General features: G+C 39.6%; 1 protein-coding gene across 1 annotated transcript; it reads right to left on the bottom strand.

Annotated features, from left to right (window-relative positions):
- Window positions 1–1700: 1700 nt before the first annotated feature.
- rhogb (ras homolog family member Gb) lies at window positions 1701–19689 on the bottom strand. Its single transcript, XM_042432073.1, has 5 exons — window positions 19515–19689; window positions 7834–7954; window positions 5684–5837; window positions 3996–4166; window positions 1701–3152 (listed from the first exon to the last, which is right to left on the bottom strand). Exons 3-5 carry the CDS (start codon window positions 5810–5812, stop codon window positions 2877–2879), a joined length of 576 nt encoding a protein of 191 aa, XP_042288007.1. The 5' UTR covers window positions 5813–5837; window positions 7834–7954; window positions 19515–19689; the 3' UTR covers window positions 1701–2876.
- Window positions 19690–20038: the final 349 nt, after the last annotated feature.

Raw genomic sequence — 20038 nt, forward strand, 5'->3', positions numbered from 1 at the left:
TTCATTAGCCATAGCCTTGTTTACCAGTTTCCCTTTTCACTCTTGCATCTTGTCAAGGAGGACTATTTCCTTATTATTATACCTGCTCTAATATGAGTGATGTCACTGGACGAATAATTTCATGTTGGAGTTGTGCACAATAATAATTCATAATCCCCCATAAACTCATAAAGATATTTAAGTGCACAAATTACAGTGGAGTCTCAGAAGGTTCTGTTTTGGGGCCTAAACTCTGTATTTTGTATATCAATGACATATGTGAGTATCAGAGATGATCAGTTTGCTTTGCTTGCAGATGACATGACATCTGGTTCACACACAGAGTATTTTATGAGATGAAGTCATGTGATAGGCTGCAGAGATGTTTGTGTTTTGATTATTGTACTAGCTGACAGTATAAAAGTCTTTTCATCCTGTGGGGATGTTTGTTTGTCTGCAGGTCATTTATTAACCCCTGCCCCCACCACCACCACCACCACCCCCACTTCATTTACGTGAACAACAAAACACCTGCACACAGCAACACAGACAGACACTCACAGTCATTTTTCTAGATGAAAGTTGGCTGATGGAGTCAGATCTGGGGAACTTAATAATAATAATGAGAAAAACTGCACATATTCCACATTATAATGACATTAAAATAAGACAAACATCATTATTTAATGTTAATAATCAAGCCATGTTCAAATAAAATGAATCTCAGCTGATACAAGAGATGAATAAAAATATTTACATCAAATTAAATAACTGCTGTTGAACCCGAATGCTCCTAAAAAAAGCTTCAAATTAACCAAGAAATACTTTTTCTTTAGAGGTGTACTATGTCAAAATGTTGCTTTATAATTATAGTATTTTACTCCAAGTTATGTTGTCAGTGTTTATAGACAGCAGCATCATGCATTTAAGTTTTCACTCACAATTTAAAATGTTAAAGTTCACACCAAACCAGGTTGTTTCCTCAGATTTGACTTCTATGTTCTTCATCAAACCGCCTCCTATCATTAACTGTCTACAACTATAACTGAATTACGTTTTAATTATTTACTGGTCAATATTACTTGTGATAGCAATGTTACAAAATAGCAAAAAAGGTTTCAAACTTAAGGGTAACTTTTAGTTTGGTAGCTAACCAACACTGTTAATTATTGAACGTTAATTAAAGAAAGTTCTCAACATGCAGCTTCTGTTTTAACTCACACTATAACTCTTGACTCCTCTAAATAAATCTCATGTCCATCCTGTTTTGTGGGATTTTAAAAACAATAATTTAGCAGCTAATAATAGCAAAGAGCAGCAAGCTAACGCTAATGTTAATGACGTGTGTGTTGCAGTTAAAACCAATGATGTCATTTAAAAATTCATTCAAGTCAAACAGTTTAATGTGAGCTGAGGTTGGTTATTTATACGTCACACCGCTGTTAACGATTCAGCTGAGCGGCTCTACAAGCTCCTCTGATATCTAAACAGAGGGGGGGGGGGGGGGGGGCATCTCTGTGTAGCGGGCATGTGTTTATTGGTTAGATACCAATAAACACATAGAGAAAAGACACTTTTGTTTCAAATGATATTATTAAGGCTAATTAAAAACAATTATTGTGAAATTTAAAACCAATCTCAAATATTTGAGATACGACTACGAACTACGACTCCCAAGGTGCATTTAAGCAAGAAATTCAGTGAGCAGTAACTAAAGATTAAATTACAATCTGCCGATTAAATCAGTTCACTTTTAGTTTCTGGGTCATTTTGAGTGAATCCAGTAACCATGGCGACATGTTTTGTTTACAATGCTTTAATCTGCTTCTTCTCCATAGCAACAGCAGCCGAGGCTCATGGGTATTGTAGTATTCTTAAGTTGTCAGCTAAAGTCATGGACAAAACGCAATGAACAAAGTGTAAATAATGTGAACTGGTGCCGGAATATAAACCTGTCGGATCGTTATATTATCAGGAGAGTCCTGAGTTTCTGTGTTCAGTGACAGTAAAATCGATTAAAGCAATTAGAAATGATCGATTAGAAATGGGAAAACACTTCAGGAACCAGCTGCTCACACTCCAGTTCTCTAAAATTCACTTTGCCTTTTGTCTGAACACACAGTCAGCAGTACAGTCTGAAAGCTTGGTGACGTAATGACACTCGCAGGGCTAGCTGGCGAGCTAACAGCTAACCCTAGAGGCCACATCATGGCAAACTGGACCAAATGAGTCTCACTCTGTGTTTTGGATGAAGAAATATTGAACTAGCAAAGCTTCTGTTCTGATATTTTATAATTTTGTAAACACAAAACATTAGTGGTGCGGTGCTGAAACGTTCAATGAGGATTACGATGCTAACCGGCTAACAGCTGCTGCATGAGAGTCTCTGTCCAATTTTACTTTAAGAAACAATGTAGACTTTATTCCATAAGGAGTAAATATGTGTTTAACTTTCATTCTAAGTTATTAAACTTGTTCTTTTATTTAAAATTTGTCCAGTTGTGTTGAGCAGGAGAGCACACTGAAGTTTTGAGCGGGAAAAAACAACCTTCATCAAATCCCTGGTGTCGTCTACACATTAACACATAAAAGGAGTAAAAGAGGACAAAGAAGAGACTGAACTGGAGTTTCAGTGAGGACAGAAAAGTTTTGTGGACATTTAACTTTTAATCTTTAAAACATTGAGTCACATCAGAGAAGGTGAGGTTGGTTTCATTTAAAGCTTGATGTGAGTCGGACCAAAAACCCCCAAAACATCCTTATCAACATGAACATCTGAGTTACATTTTCTTACTCAAGATAAAATTCTAACCAAACACATTTAAAAATTAACACATTTTAACAAACAGTCTCTCAGGCACATATCAGCCCACTCAGTGTTTCTGGCCAGCTCGGTCCTACAGCAGCACGCAGGGCCTCTTACTGACGGTGGGCTGCGGGTTGAGGAAGGACCTCACAGCCTCGACAAACACGTCCTTTATGCCGTCCTGGTTGAGCGCCGAACACTCCAGGTAACGGACGGCGTGGATCTGGCGGGCGAGGGCGGCGCCCTGCTGATGGGTGACGGGCGTCTGGTTCTGCTCCTTCAGCTTCCTCTGAGTCTCGCCGTCGTTCCGGAGGTCGCTCTTAGTACCGACCAGGAGGATGGGAACGCCGGGACAATGGTGAGACACCTGAGGATGATGATGATGACCAACTTCAGTAAACAGGAAAGAGACAAATAAAAGAACCAGTGGTGGAAATCAACTAAATACATTAACTGTACTGTACTTAAGTACAATTTTGAGGTACTTGTACTTTACTTGAGTATTTCTATGTGATGCTACTTTATACTTCCACTCCACTACATTTAAGAGGGAAATAATGTACTTTCTACTTTAAGTCCATCAAGCTGATAATACTTAGTACTAGTACCTGTAGTAGGATTTTTCATGTATGTAATGGAGTATTTTTACATTGATGTATTAGTACTTTTACTGCAGATCTTTTACTGCAGTAAAGGATCTGAGTACTTCTTCCACTGAACTCGTCCTTTAATATTGGACACTTTGAGCTTCCATACAACAGGTTGAATGGGCACAGCTCAACAGGGAAACACTGTCCGAGGACACACAAAGAGGGAATTTGATGCTAAAAAGACTGTAAATGTGTCAGATATCCACTTGATATGACTAACTCAGACTGCTGAAGCTGAATAGAAGCTTCACATCAACTTTTAAATGACTGTGTGGACACACTGTGGGTTTTGGTCTCCATCACTTCCATTGAAAGCACATTTGAAGGACCTTTTAATATCCAGTATGAGCAGGAGGAATGATTACAGCGAGGAAAACTACTGGTTTAAGACATACTGGAAAAACTGTGAACTAGTCCTTTAATATTGGACACTTTGAGCTTCCATACAACAGGTTGAATGGGCGCTTCAGTAGCACTTATCCTGAGTTTTAAGTTACTTTCTGGTTGCTTTAATCTCTAAATATGACCTCTGTTGCGTGGGCAGATGTGTGACCTCTGACCTCAGGATGCCACTTGTGTTTGACGTTCTCGTAGGAGGCGGGGCTTGAGATGGAGAAGCAGATGATGAAGATGTTGGTCTGCGGGTAGGACAGCGTCCTCAGCCGGTCGTACTCCTCTTGACCCGCCGTGTCCCACAGGTTCAGACTGACCATCCTGCCGTCCACCGTCACCTGAACGCACCACACACACACACACACACACACACACACGTTGTCCTAGGTCACTTTTGGGGTTTTTACATCTCGTTGACTCACTTTAAACACTTTTGGATACTTAAATGTAATAACTGATTTTCGTTCTGTCCAACATTTAAACCCAAATCTCTAAACTTCATAGTTTTAATAATAATAAACATTGAGTTTGTTTGTTCCTGATGAGCAGTTTTATTTACAATTCTTATGGATCTCTTTTGAAGTTTAAAACTTGTCTTTGTTTGTATGTAAATAATAATAATAATGATAATTAAAGCTGCAAGCAGCATTGGTTGGGACATTTCTTACAAGTGTGGTATGCTTTTATTTTGAAAGTTTGATTGACATGTGTACTGTCAGGTGTGTAGAGACAATAAGTAACTGCAGCTGGACACAGAAAAATACTCATATATTTGAATGGAGAGTGTGAGCGAACCCACACCTTTTTGAATATTTACTGCTTCCACATAGTTTTAGATACAAACTTCATTTGAACTTTAAATGAGTCACGAGACTTTGACCTACAAATCTTGAATTTACATGTTTTTTCTATCTTTTATTGTTTTTGAGATATTAGAGTGTGAGTTTTAAAGTCTTTTCTTGCTCCGCCTGTGATTTTATAATGAGTGTGTATTGCGGAATGTTTCACAGCACTGAGGGAGTGACATCACCAGGAGCAGTTGGAGAGGAGGATTTTAGAGTACGCTTCTTATGAAATCTCCTCATAAATCTCATGACTTTGGCCAAGTCTTACATTAAAAATCATATTTTAGTATGAAATTTCGTGGCGAATCCATTGATACAGGTTTGAAAGTGGTCAGACTTATAGTTTAGACGTCAGAAGCCTCTGTTTGACACAAAGTTCATGCCCATAGATTGCCTCCTCATTGGTTTACATTGTAAGGTGTGATGTGGCACTGCAACTTTCAGGGCTTATTAAATCCAAACCGTTCGAGTTATTACAAAGTTTTTAACAACTTTTTTTCAGCACAGTGTCATAAGTCATCTATTCAAGTTTGAAGCCGATACCATTAACGCTCTCGGAGGAGATAGCATTTGTTCAGGGGCCAAAATTGGGGCAAAATCTTGTTTTGAAAGGCTAATTGTGGACTTCCTGTTGGATTTAGGTCAGGGGTGTCAGCATATGATTTGTAGGTCTTGATGAGATGAATAATTGCGTTTTGGTTTGATCTCTCTAAGACATTCCTCAGGGGCTGTGGCGTCCATTTTAGTTACATAGGTGGCGCTAGAGAGCACATTTTGGCACTTTGGGGGGTTAATTTTTACATTTTATCAAATTTTTAACCAGACCTGATGTGCGTGCCAAATTTGGTGAGATTTTGAGCATGTTTAGGGGGTCAAATTAAGGGTTTAATTGGCATAATAATAAAGAAAGAAACAAACAAACACACGAAAAACAAACAAACAAACAATTGTTTTACAGTAGTCCTCTGCCTTTTGGGCTCGGTCCCTAATAAATAAAGGCACACACACACCTGGCTGCTGTAGTTGTCGAACACAGTGGGGATGTACTCTTTGGGAAAAGCTCCGGTGGTGTAGGAGATGAGGAGGCAGGTCTTCCCCACAGCTCCATCACCCACAACCACACACTTTATACTCTGCATGATGACCTCTGACCCCTTCAGCTACCTGCAACACACACACACACACACACACACACACACACATGAACGTTTATCAGGTTGTTTCAGCAGCAGCAATCACTAAGGAAGAGATGTGAGATAAGACACACAAACAAAACATAAATCATTAACGTGAGACTCTGTAACTTTTGCTGAAGCAGCAGCAACGGCGACACCTGCTGCCACATGTGGTAACGACAGGACGCTGCTGCTTTCATTCCGCTGGTGTCTGACAAGAGGAAACACGATCTGAAGGCGACAGACTACCGGTGGAGTAAAGCATCTCGAATTCAGCTGTTTCATCACTTGTTTCCACTTCATTATTGTTGGCGCACGAGGGGTTAATACTGATTTTTTTTTAGCCACGTCATTATGTGTGTGTGTATTATGAGTAACGCAGGGTGACGGCATGACAGAATCTTCTCTCAAAATGACCTAAATACATAACTGAGCTCTCAGTTCTGGTGTTAAATGCAGTGAAGTCCTGTTTAAACAGACGTGGCAGTTTTTTTACATCACAGATGATGAACAACAGCATTAAAACAGGTAAAACATGAGACTCGTGTAGCTGTTATATCAGTTTAGCGTGAGGCAGCTGCTCTACAGGTGCGCTTGATTGTTCTGTACCTGCGGTAACCGGGCGGAGACATGAATAATATTACTCATAGGAGGCTGTACTGATGAAAGAAACAAAAAGTAACAATGTTGTTTAGTGTGTCGTCTCTGTAGTTTCTGTTCTTACAAATCAGCTCTAAAATGTTTTACTTGCAGACTGAGAAAGCGCTCAAATGTGGTTGGTGCGCTCCCCAAGGTATTGGCGTCATTATACTCCATATTAAATCCTAATTTTTCTAAAGTGGTCGAGAACAACCAGCTAAGTCAAATCCATCCGTACATGTCGGAGCTGCGATGAGCTGACGTCAGCTCGTCAGCAAGGTAGTAAAAAAAACCGAAGCGTTCAGAGCAGGTTGAAGCCCTGACTTTTGACTCGCAGGCGACATTTCTACATATGTTCACCTCAAGTTGTGAAACTTTGATCATGTTTGACATCCTGCAGAACAGGATATAAATAACATGAAACCTCCAAAAGCAGAATATGTCGCCTTTAAACGCACAACATGTAATTTCAGCCGCTAGGCGTCTCAATCAAAACAATAACAACAGACGGAGCGTGATGACGGTGTGAAGTAGCAAGGGATCATGGGAGTTGTTGTCTTCGTCGTTAAATAACCAGCTTCACCGGGATAGGATTACTCCAGTGTTCATCATTCAGGATGTTTTTACCCGCAGAGGTCTCCTCCTCTCCAGAACAAACGGACCCGAAGATTACAGGTAAAAACACTGAATAAAGCTGTTTCACCTAAAAAATCAGTGTTTCTCTCACAATGTTTGGTGACCACCGGACTTCCTGGAGGGGCTGTTAGCCGAGCTGCTTCTCTGATAACTTAAGATCCAGACGTCCAACGACTAAAATCCTTCTTCCGGCTAAAAGATATAGTTAAAAACCACCTAAATTTATCATGAAAATGTGTCTTAAAACTGAATAAAAGTCAATTTATAACAGTTTGTCTGGAACAACCACAACCCCGATGTATTATCTTGTATGTGTGTAAGTTACTCTTTGGTAGACACCATTGTAGCGGACAAACACAGCGCCGCCGTATGCATCTGGTGCGTGTTTACTCTTTGGTAGAGGAGGTATGACGCCATCGACAGGCGACCAAATGAAACGGTCCGTTACTTTGATTAAATTACAGATTTCTCTGAGTTTGAACATTGTTGGAAACATTTGGGATAATGTAAGTACACAACTCAACAACATATATAACATAGGTCTAGTTGTTTTTAGACATTTTAATGTGGAATAATTATATATTATACCTTTAAGGTGCGCTGACATAGTAACAACAGAAAGATGAATGCTTGAGTGACTTCTAAAGTAAACAAAGAGACGGAGACAGTGAGAATATTTACAGTGAAAAGGATAAAAGATCAGCCATCACCTGTCTGTTTAGCTTCAGGAGTCTGATTGGTTAACTCGTCGTGTTTCCGGCTGTCAGAGACGCTTCAGTTTCCTTCAGTTAACACAGTTTGTTCAGAGACACGTGACGTCCCATCGTCTGCCTGCAGAGAGGAGAGAGGAGGGGGGAGACAGAGGGGAGTTTGTCCTCTGTCAGTATTTGTGTTTATGGAAATGATTGCTGCAGAAGGAAATGACCTCTAAACAAAACAGAGATGTTATCCTGCACACACACACACACACACACACACACACACACACACACACACACACACACACACACACAGAGTCAGTTTGTGTTAAAACTTTATTTATATTTACGAGACAGAAAGACAATTGGTCTGATTTTCTGTATGTGTCTCTTTTCTTTCCTACTTTGGTCTAATTTTAAGAAATAAAAACACACAGTAGCAGCATAACGAGTACTAATAGCAGTACTGGTATTGGTGGTAGTAGTAGTAGTAGTAGTAGTAGATAGTGTCCCAGCTTGTGTCCGGGTCACTGAGTCCATGTCACGGATTCTGTCCGAGTCCTCAAAGGTCACGTCAGAGTCACTGAGGTCATTCGGCGTTTCTGAGTCACTTTACTTATTCCAAATTGAAAAAGATCATCTTAACGTCACCAGGATGGTTTCTGAGTCACTAATGTCATCTCTCAAACCACAAAGATTATGTCCCAGTCAAAACAGTCATTCAAGGTCAAGACACCAACTCATATCGTAATAAATTCATATCCGACATCCAGGTTCATATATATAATATAAACAATAAATATAACACAGACGGGTGACAAATTAAAGCTCCTTGTTATTGATCCTACAGTCTCTGAACATCAGTCTTCATAAAGATCTTCCTCATGTGGTGTTGTGATGATGATGATGGGTTGAGATCTGGTGACTGTGAAGGTCATAACGTATGATTCACATCAGACCACTCTCATCAGGACAGACATGTTTCATCATAGGATAAAGCTGATCACTCACAACTACTTTGTATTGATTAGCAGTGACCCTTCCCTCTAAGGGGACAAGTGGACCCAGACCCCCTCGCTGTAGGGGTCCAGCATTCACACCTGGACCTTTAATATGTCACCTGTCTGTATATCAGTCTGAGTGAAACAGCGAAGAGGAAGAAGACCAATAATAGAAACTGTAAACTAACAACAGGTCAGTTTTGATACATATTTCAGCGTCTCTGTGTTTTTAGTTTTAGTTTCATGATGTTAGTTTGAGAGTCAGAGTTTGTGATTCTTGAAGAGGAAAGTAGACAATAAAAGTTTTGATTGTGAATAGTGAGCGTATGGATATAACTCCAGTGGACTGTGTGGCCGAACAATGAAACACTAACTCTGTAGTGTCTCTCCACATGTCTGGATAGAGAAAGAAGTGGCTCAGCCCAGACTCTGGGGACCGTGACCCCACCCTCCTCCTCTCTCTCTCTTTCTGGGCGGAGGTCTGCTGATCTCACTCCTGCTGGACGCTTTAACCTCTGATCTCACAGTTTTGGTTTTTTTTTTGTTGTTTTTTTTTTCTCTCCTCCCGACTCTTCTCCCCTGAACTTCTTCACATCGTATCCCATGTGCAAAAGCCAAACCAACAACATGTTAGTTCATCTCTCAATAACTTCCACTCCCTCCCTTCCCTTCTCTGTCTCTGTCTCTCAGCTCCAAGCCTGTTAGTTCCTACTGAAGATCTTTACAAACACCTCACATATGCAGCTTTTTGTTCTTATGTTATTTATCTCCTGTTGTGCAGTATGTAGAAATGTTATCTGCAAGACAAAGCCACTTCGTTTGCAACGTTTTTTCACTTTTCCAATGAGATGACGTCAGCTCGTCACACCTGCCAATAAACATCCATCCCTTCTGTAATCTCTGTTGCTGAGGTTTTTTGCTTTGTCCACCATCTGATTCAGCTCCGACATGTACGGATGGATTGGAGAAGTTGACATTTGGAGTAAAGACGGAGAAAAAGAAGTGAAATCCTGCTACTATAGTTTGTTTACGTAGCGCTTGGTCTGCTACGCCCGGTGGGCTCAAAGGAGACCACGGCCTTGCCTGGAGCTGCATTGGAGAGGAAATATTAAAAGTGGTGTGACAGGACGTGGAAGCGGGGCAAGCACGGAGGAGTGTCGCCATCTTGGTTTTTTTGGAACCAGAAGTGATGAGAAGTGACCATATTTGGATGAGAGCATGGAGCTGGGGAGGAGCTCCCCAAGGTCCAACTGCAACACCTAATGCATCGCCGTGGTAGCGACTTGTCAATCACAACGTAGCCACACCCTAAAGCATACCTGCCTTATCATCTGTTTTACTCCAAATGGGACCATAATTTACAAAATGAACATCATACTGTATTGAAAAAGACTTTAAACTAGTGATTGAGACCATAAACTCATCAGGAAAGTGTTTAATGAGGTAATAAATCAAGAGGTAGGGTCATTCTCTCATAGACTTCCATACAATCAGACTGCTTTATGGAGCCAGCTTTGCAGGTTTAAGGCACCTCCGCAATTGGTTTCACTTTTTCACCCGTTTGGTCCGCTCTGTAGGTGGTTGCTAAGGTGGTTGCTAAGGCGTTTCCATGTGTTGTCCACTCTCATATTTAAGATCTGATTCAGCCCCAACATGTGAACAAAGAAGTGAAATCCTGCTACTATAGTTTGTTTACGTAGCCTCCGGAGCCGGAGGAAGCTTCCTGAAAGCTGACCAATCAGAACAGAGTGGGCTCATCAGGAGGCGGGGCCTTAAAGAGACAGGAGCTAAAACGGCCTGTTTCAGACAGAGGCTGAACTGAGGGGCTGCATAAAGGACCAGTAGAAGATAAATAAGGAGTTTTTAACTGGAAATCATGCAAAGATATTCCAGTAGAGCCCCAGAATATAAATATAGAGCTGTAAATGTGCAGAATATGTCCTCTTTAAACTAGACCTGTATATATAAGCATATATATAAGGTGTAAGGTTATCATTACACATATTTTAATTAGCTTCATTCCTGCTAATCTGAATTACTACTTTATATAAAGTTTAGATTTTAAAGTATTTGTCTGCCGTCAATACTCCTCCTTCTCTAAGCTTATTGGTTCCTACTGGAGACATAAATCTTTAAAAACAGCTCACAAATAATAGTTTTCATGTTTGAAAAAGGCTCAGTAACAGCTCTCAAACAAACATACAGGAGGAAATAGTGCATTTGTTGGGGACTATTTTCAGCAGTGGATGAATCCAGATTTGGTGCTCTGATGAGTATTTCTGTTGTTAATAGTTTTTGGACAACAACAGAGGAATAAGACATCAGGCTTTGAAACAGTTGAGATAAGCCACCGCTCGTTCTGTCACTTAAAGTCAGAATAAACCAGTGATACTAAAACACATATAATATGAATAAATAAGCTTATTTATTCCTATTAGCTTTAATAAACTGCACAGATACGGAAGAACAATGAAAGAAACGTCTCAAATGTTGAAACTATGACATTTTGTAACTCAGATGTAGTCGGAAAAAAGGAAGTTTTCAGTAGAAAAGTGTCATTGTGGTTTCATGTTGAAATAAAGCAGCAACAGAAACCATCTGCTTGAAATGAGGGTTTGAACTTCAATAAGTAGTTTGACTTTTTGGGGAAATACACTTCTTCTTCTTCTTCTCTCTCTTGTTGAGAGTTAAATGTTCAGATTGATACCTCTAAGCTACAGCCAGCAGCATATTTAGCATAAAGACTGGAAACAGAGGGAAACCAGCATAACCAGCTCTGTATTTAACGTGTTATCAGTCCTAAAGTATTCCTTTAAAGTATCTGAAACTATAAAGTCCTACAACATTTCAGTTCTGATAGTTTCAGTTAACTGAACAGACACTGTTATCATAGGCAGCGTTTTAGCTGAGTGACCACAGTGAGGATGTTAACAGGAAAAACTGTGACGCTGACCATGTTTCCTCTGGTCAGTGTGAAGATTATATTGACGTTCCACCTCGTTGGGTCACACACTGAAATGTCTCATCAACTATCTGATGGATTGTTGTGAAATTGGGTTCACTGGACATTCATGTTCTTCAGAGGATGATCTGACTTCTCCTCTAAAAGGTCTTGAATATTATTACAGCTGACAGTGGCATAACACATATTTACAGCCCAGTTTGTTTTTTCTCCTTTTTTTTGTCATGTTATGTTTGTTTTCTCATTTATTTGGGAAGGTGGTCGTCGAACCCCTGCATGCAGCAGAGTATCATTTATTTCTCCTTCCTTTAAAATGCCCAGTTGTTACTCATTTGTTCCCCATAATCTTGTTTTCTTCCACTGTTCCTATATTTATAGCAGGAACCACTGAGTATTTATTGGTTCCTGATTCATACAACGAAATTATGCTAACCCTGATAAATAGTTGAGTCTGTCCTCCCAAGAAAAATAACACAACAGGTCTTAATGTCAGTCGCCCAGAAACAACATACAGTAGCGTCTAGCAGCCGTAGTGACAGAGAAGTATATACGTATATATATGTGGTTAGATGACCTCATTCAGAGGAGGAGGGCTGGATGAACCTTAACCCCGTGGTTATCATTGTTGCCATGACGACGGAGGTGGTCCAACTTAAAGGAAGTGGTAACTTGAACCCACACCACATGTTTCTCTAAACTTAAACAAAGTGATCATTTTCATCATAGAGCATCATTATTGTTTAACAGTGATGTGTGACAGTTCTGGAAAGCACCGACAGATGATGTCATCCTGCTGATTGCTGTCACATGATCATATTACATATCTGGGGGTTCATTTGTATTCTATGTGGTTTTAAAAAGGTCTTATGGGTTAACTTATAGCGTGAGTCCAGATGGTGAAACTGAAAAAAGTGCAGTACCAAAATTAATTGGCAAATATGTTTTGGAGCTCGTCAGTCGGATCTCTCCAAACTCCAAACATCTTTCTACACAATTTGCCCAAACTGACAGGCTGCCTGCATCTCTTAGAGGGTTTTCAGTTTAAATTGTGTGGTAAAACCAGCAGGTCTGAACAGATCAGAGGGAGCTGACAGAGTCAGACTGTGAAAGAAGGAGGAAGAAAGAAATAAAACACGTTAAGAAAAAAGAGGAAGAGGAATGGAGATCAGTAACCTGCAGCAGCTGAAACTGACTGAAACACACTCATTGTGTAAAAGAACAAGCTTCCTCTCAGTGTGTGTGATTAAAGTGTGAAACTAAAAAAAGACTTACAGTATCTCTGAGCTATTCTAATGACAGTTAATCATTAGCATAATGAGGTAAATGTAACTGTAACTTGGAGCCATGAGAACATTGACATGACTCATCACAGGAAGAACCGTCAGTCCATCAGACACTGAGCTGAAAACCAAAGCTACAGCAACAACTTTAGGACATATAAGATGTGATATGATTTATTTATGGACTAATAGACTATTTAAGTCCATGCAAAAACATGGACTTAATTACAACCCACCTCTGACAAAGTTGTACCAATGTCATAGAAATATTATAGGATTTAATTCAGAGAGTAGTGGGTATAAAGTGAGATACTGATATGGGAATATTATAGGTATTTTGTCTTTTTTATTTTTTTTGATTAGTATAATTGGACATGGCACAAAATGGTGACAAATTAGACAGACATGAGGTAGGTGTAATAACATATAGAGAGAATAACAAAAACAACATGACTCAACACACAGAGGTTGAGTTGATTAAGATTTTTAGTGGCTGTTAGTTGCTGTTAAGATTTTTGATGAATTTATACTTCTTATTTTTGTCAACAACTCTCATGTTTAGAGGCCAAATCAATAATGAATTGATCTACTATTCCAGACACACAATAGGAGAAAATAACCTGAACCTGATCAGCAAACAGGAAGAGAGGACTGTTCTTCCAAAGCAAAATGAGTGAAAGATGATTGATCAGAAATCATAAACCAGAAATGATCAAATTCAATCAAACGTAGGTAATCAAATAATGTCTGAGTCCATAATAATAATCTGTTTGTGTTACATATTTGTTTAAATTCAGTATAACTGTCGTGACACTTTCTCTGTTTTAATTCTTTGTTTAATTTCAGTCGTTTCTACTTTGCTGTTTATTTGGGTTTTTTTTATTTTGAATCGATCTTAAATTGTCATCAGTGAAAGTCAGAACTTCCTGCGGACATTTCAAATTAGATACCTACCAGGAAAGGCAGGGATTATGACCTTTGAACCACTTACAGGCTTTTAATGGGAAATATTTGTGCAGCATGGAGTTAACAGCAGCTTAACAGTGATCGAAAAAACAGCAAAGTAGATCCAAGTCGAAATAAGAACAGTACTGATGAACAGAGGTATGACATGAGGTGTTGAGTTTACATCAACAGAACATCTGCAGTTGAAGAAGCTGTGGCCACAGTTTAAGGATTTATGGTAACATCCAACATGGCGTCTTCTTCGGGGAGTGGGTGGACAGGGAGGAATTGGACTGATGGGAAATAAGGGCTAAATTTAAATCAACCAAAACTACCAATGCAGAGTGACAGAATCAGTTTGACTGGTTTGTATGTGAATGTTTCAGGAAGTAACAAACAGCAGTTTCGTCTCGTCAGCTGTGTTCTCTCTCTCTATTTTTATTTATCTCGTGGGTTTAGAAAGAGTCTCCTGACCTACAGAGGAACTGCGTCGTCCTGCAGCTGAAGCTTCGACAGGAAAATCTCTCAAATTAGAGCTACGAGGTTTACAGAATATTTTTTGCAAACACCTGCTCTGAAAAAAATACTGACAGCGAACAGTAGATTTTGGTATTTTTAAGGACAAAAAGAGGTAACGTACAACTTCAAGTAAGAGGTGGAAAAAATAGAAAAAAAAGTATACTGAGAAACTGCAGAATTTTTCACACTAGTTCTTGTTAACAGAAACATTTCAAACAACACAGATGTTCCTCATGGAAACAGGCAGAAACGTGTAGTAACTGGGAGAATGTCAGACCAAACAGGGCTAAAACACCACAGAATAACAGACCAAATGGGGGTAAAACACCAGAGAATACTGAAACAAAATGAGGTAAACTAGGGGATATTTGACTAAGCCAGGGCTTAAAAATTGAAAATTGAAAAATTAAAAATACTGAACTCAATATCAGACCAAATTAGGGCTAAAACATTCAGGAACATTGAAAATATAGGCCCAAACATGGAAGCCACACTGGCCCAGATATAACACAATATTTTATATTGGAAACCACTTTGGAAAAAGTTGTCCTATTTGAGGACTGTGCATTTGCATATTCACAACATATGTTCTTTTGAATGGAAAGAGTATCGTTGTAACACAGGCTCCTACAGAGTGTTGCATTGTGAGTTGTTTATAGCATCAATGTGGCTAGGCTAGCAAGTTTCTTCTAGTTTGTTTTTTAATTTTACTGTTCACTTTCATTTTCTCAGTCATTTGTCTGATCATCTTACTTATCGTGTTTCTGATCTGTCAGACTTCTTTTCTGTTTCCAGAGCTACACATGGTGAAGGCAACAACGCTGACAGAGACCTGCTGACTGAGTCTGACAGAAGCAAAATCCTCCACATTTACCGTAAGGCATTGTTTCCAACCCCCACCCCCCCACCCCCATCACCCCAAAGGCCAAAGAGGAACTGGTTTGTGTTGAAACCGAAACAGGATGGGTTTGTCCGCCACTCTGTTCATCCAGCAGCGGCATGTGTGAAGAAAATGTGTTAAATGAGAGTCTTGTTCAGCAGTTTATGTCAACACACACAGAAAAAAACATTTAAGTTGTTAAAACAAGCAGAATTCTTCTTTAACAAGCTGAATATTGCACAAAACAGGGCTAAAACACCAGAGAATACTGGTAACAAACCAGGCCTAAAACACCAGAGAATACTGGTAACAAACCAGGCCTAAAGCACCAGAGAACACTGGACCAAACCAGGCCTAAAACACCAGAGAATACTGGACCAAACCAGAGCTAAAACACCAGAGAATACTGGACCAAACCAGGCCTAAAGCACCAGAGAATACTGGACCAAACCAGGCCTAAAACACCAGAGAATACTGGACCAAACCAGGCCTAAAGCACCAGAGAATACTGGACCAAACCAGGCCTAAAACACCAGAGAATACTGGACCAAACCAGGCCTAAAGCACCAGAGAATACTGGACCAAACCAGGCCTAAAGCACCAGAGAATACTGGACCAAACCAGGCCTAAAACACCAGAGAATACTGGACCAAACCAGGCCTAAAACACCAGAGAATACTGGACCAAACCAGAGCTAAAACACCAGAGAACACTGGACCAAACCAGAGCTAAAACACCAGAGAATACTGGACCAAACCAGGCCTAAAGCACCAGAGAATACTGGACCAAACCAGGTCTAAAACACCAGAGAACACTGGACCAAACCAGAGCTAAAACACCAGAGAATACTGGACCAAACCAGGCCTAAAACACCAGAGAATACTGGACCAAACCAGGCCTAAAGCACCAGAGAATACTGGACCAAACCAGGGCTAAAACACCAGAGAATACTGGACCAAACCAGAGCTAAAACACCAGAGAATACTGGACTAAACCAGGGTTAAAACACCAGAGAATACTGGACTAAACCAGGGCTAAAACACCAGAGAATACTGGACCAAACCAGGGTTAAAACACCAGAGAATACTGGACCAAACCAGGCCTAAAGCACCAGAGAATACTGGACCAAACCAGGGCTAAAACACCAGAGAATACTGGACCAAACCAGAGCTAAAACACCAGAGAATACTGGACTAAACCAGGGTTAAAACACCAGAGAATACTGGACTAAACCAGGGCTAAAACACCAGAGAATACTGGACCAAACCAGGGTTAAAACACCAGAGAATACTGGACCAAACCAGGCCTAAAACACCAGAGAATACTGGGCCAAACCAGGGCTAAAACACCAGAGAATACTGGGCCAAACCACGGCTAGAACATTGGACTAAAATGGCTAAAATGATGCATATGTTTGTATTTACAGTTTCTGGCAGCTGAATGATTCACCACATCAGCACTAACTTGACGATCTCTGATGTATCTGACTTCCTGTCTCATTCTGGGAATCCTAAAACTGTCTAACTTGACTGTCGTGTTTCTGAATCACATCTGAGCATGTGTGGCTGCTGACACACTGTGTGACATCATCTTGGCCAGCGTCAGGACACTATTAGTCAATCCAGTATTGATTTGACTTTTTGTGTTTATTATAACATTCACTGCTGTCTTCTGTAATGTTCATGGCTGCAAATGATGATGTTCTTCATTCATTTTGAACTCATAATTTATTTCATTAATTGATTAATGCCAGCACCATAATTAATATCACTTATCATATCTGCTATCCTCTAAATGCTAAGAGTGTCCGTTTAATATCTCTATAGCACTTGGATCTAGTGCTCCTATAATATATTTTTTAAAGGTACTCAGATGGAATATATATATATATTTATATAACAAATTCACAACAGTTTTACATTTGTGTTCATAGATTTCCTATAATATGGTAGTGGTATTGTAGCAGGACAATTAGTTACTACTACATTTCTTTATTATTTATTTGATTTTTTGTATTCACACATACCTACACGTTCCTGTGGTCACACATACACATACATGAATACACAACACACTTCCATACATGAACAGAAACATACACTAATATGACATGTCAATACGTAGTTGACCCATTAAAGGATCATTCTGGTGATGTTCTATATTTTTCTTCATGTTTGGATGCAAACCAACAATGAACTGATCTACTAACAAGTATTGTGTGTGTATCAGTGAGTCACACGGCTACACTGGGTGACATGTTCCTTCATCATGAAGGGTTTCGGTCACGTTAGTTTGTTTAGAAACGGCTCCAGAGACTAATAACAGCATCACGTTTACAGTCTCCAGAGAGTAGTTCTGTGTAAGACACACGTCACTGAGCGTGTGCAGGAACGCTTCGCTAGCTTGTTGTGCTACACATGACAACCTCTGGACTTTGTACTCAAGTTCTTTGAGAAATTGATAATGTAGTACAAAGTTATTCAGACGTTGTACCTATGTTATTCCTATAGTATCACTATGGATACTATTTCACTTCATATGACCACTCTCCTCTATAATATCCCTAAAATAATTTAATATTGATTTAGACATTATGCTGTTAATATTCTATTAGTATTAAAGACACTGGTATTCATTTAGACAATGTTATTTTTCTATTTAAATGTTTATATAGGTGAATATTCCTGTGATATTCTCAGTAATGGAAGAAGTATTCAGATCCTTTACTGCAGTAAAAGTACCAATACAGACAAGTAAAAATACTCCATTACAAGTAAAAGTCCTGCATGAAAAATCCTCCTACAGTAAAAGTACATAAGTATTATGAGCTTGATGTAGTTAAAGTATTGCAGTAAAAGTACATAAGTATTATGAGCTTGATGTAGTTAAAGTATTGCAGTAAAAGTACATAAGTATTATGAGCTTGATGTAGTTAAAGTATTGCAGTAAAAGTACATAAGTATTATGAGCTTGATGTAGTTAAAGTATTGCAGTAAAAGTAGTGGTTTGGTCCCTCTGACTGATATATTATTATATATGACATCATTAGATTATTAATAGTGAAGCATCAGTGTTAGAGCAGCATGTTACTGTTGTAGCTGCTGGAGGTGGAGCTAGTTTACACTACTTTATATACAGTTAGCTAGTTTAGTCCAGTGGTTCCCAACCTAGGGGTCGGGCCCCTCCAAAGGGTCAGCAGATAAATCTGAGGGGTGGTGAGATGATTAATGGGAGAGGAAAGAAGAAAAAACAAAGTTCTTTTTCTCTAATCTTTGATTTTTGCTGAAATATTGGATCATTTGAACATTTATTGAAATGAAAGCATGTGAGAAGTTTAGAGGGAAAAATCACTATTTGGTGGAGCTGTTAACAACTCATAGACATGTGAAATGTGACCCCGACTACACACTGCTTTTTGTAAGACGTCAAAAGACAAAAAGGTTGGAAACCACTGGTTTCATCTTTAACAATGTGTTGTATTTTAAAAGCTTGTTATATTATCCATTGTGTCAAATCTTCATCTGAAAAGTAACTAAAGCTGTTAAATAAATGTAGTGGAGTAGAAAGTACAATATTTCCCTCTGAAATGTAGAAAGTAGCATCACATGGAAATACTCAAGTAAAGTACAAGTACCTCAAACTGTACTTCAGTACAGTACTTAGTTACTTTCCACCACTGTAATATTCTAATATTGACTTCGACATTTCAGTTTACTTCCTCTTCTCTTCTCTTCGTATCTTTGATATTTTACGGTCATTTTAAAAAGCTTCGTTGTAAATATTGAATTCATGTCAAAGTTAAAAGAAGAAGTGAGTGACAAACGCTCACACACACACACACACACACACACACACACTGGGAGTGGTCGCACTCCATCTTCAGTTTCCTGCAGCAACGTCAACAAACAAACAAACAAACAAGAAGCTTATTGATCGGCTGAAGAACCGATCGATCAGCTGACGGGAATTAAAGCCGAGATCAATAACTGCTGGTGCTGAAAGTTTGGACAAGAGGAGGAAACACACACACACACACACACACACACACACACACACACACACACACTCACTCAGCTGATCCGGGCGGGTGAAGAGCAACAACTCACCGGTCATCAGTCCTCCTGTCCGGGCACACAGCTCCGTGCAGTCCCGCTCCGTGTGGGTGTGTGTCGGTGTCAGTGTCAGTGTGTATGTGTGTGTGAGAGGGTGTGTGAGTGTGTGAGTGTGTGCGGGAGGGAGGGAGGGACAGCGGATCTCTATCTCAGTGTGAGGCGGACGGGCGGTGCTAAAGAAGAGGAGGAGGAAGTCCGAAAGGAGAGAGAGAGGAAGTGGTGGAGCAAAGTTTGAGGAAGTTTACTGTTAGCCTGTGTGTGTGTGTGTGTGTGTGTGTGTGTGTGTTTGTGTGTGTGTGTGTGTGTGTGTGCGCGCGCGCGCGTGTGTTTAAGTAAGTAAAGTTTATTTCTAGAACACATTTAAACACGGTTTAAACGGACCGAAGTGCTGCACAGAAGGAAAACAACAACAACAACAACAATAAACAACACTGTACACACAGAGAGTTATAGACATGATAACAGACTGAAGGATTAGCAGCCAAATAACAATGTGTCTTTAACCAAGATGTTAAAAC

Source organism: Thunnus maccoyii, chromosome 13 (assembly GCF_910596095.1).
Source record: "Thunnus maccoyii chromosome 13, fThuMac1.1, whole genome shotgun sequence".
NCBI classification, from domain to species: domain Eukaryota; kingdom Metazoa; phylum Chordata; class Actinopteri; order Scombriformes; family Scombridae; genus Thunnus; species Thunnus maccoyii.

Excerpts from the sequence above, each read along its gene's own strand:
- rhogb (XM_042432073.1), bottom strand. The coding sequence starts at position 5,812 with ATGCAGAGTATAAAGTGTGTGGTTGTGGGTGATGGAGCTGTGGGGAAG. Across the intron at positions 4,167-5,683 it reads TCGACAACTACAGCAGCCAG|GTGACGGTGGACGGCAGGAT; the intron begins GTGTGTGTGTGC and ends TGGTGCGTTCAG. Across the intron at positions 3,153-3,995 it reads AACACAAGTGGCATCCTGAG|GTGTCTCACCATTGTCCCGG; the intron begins GTCAGAGGTCAC and ends CATCATCCTCAG.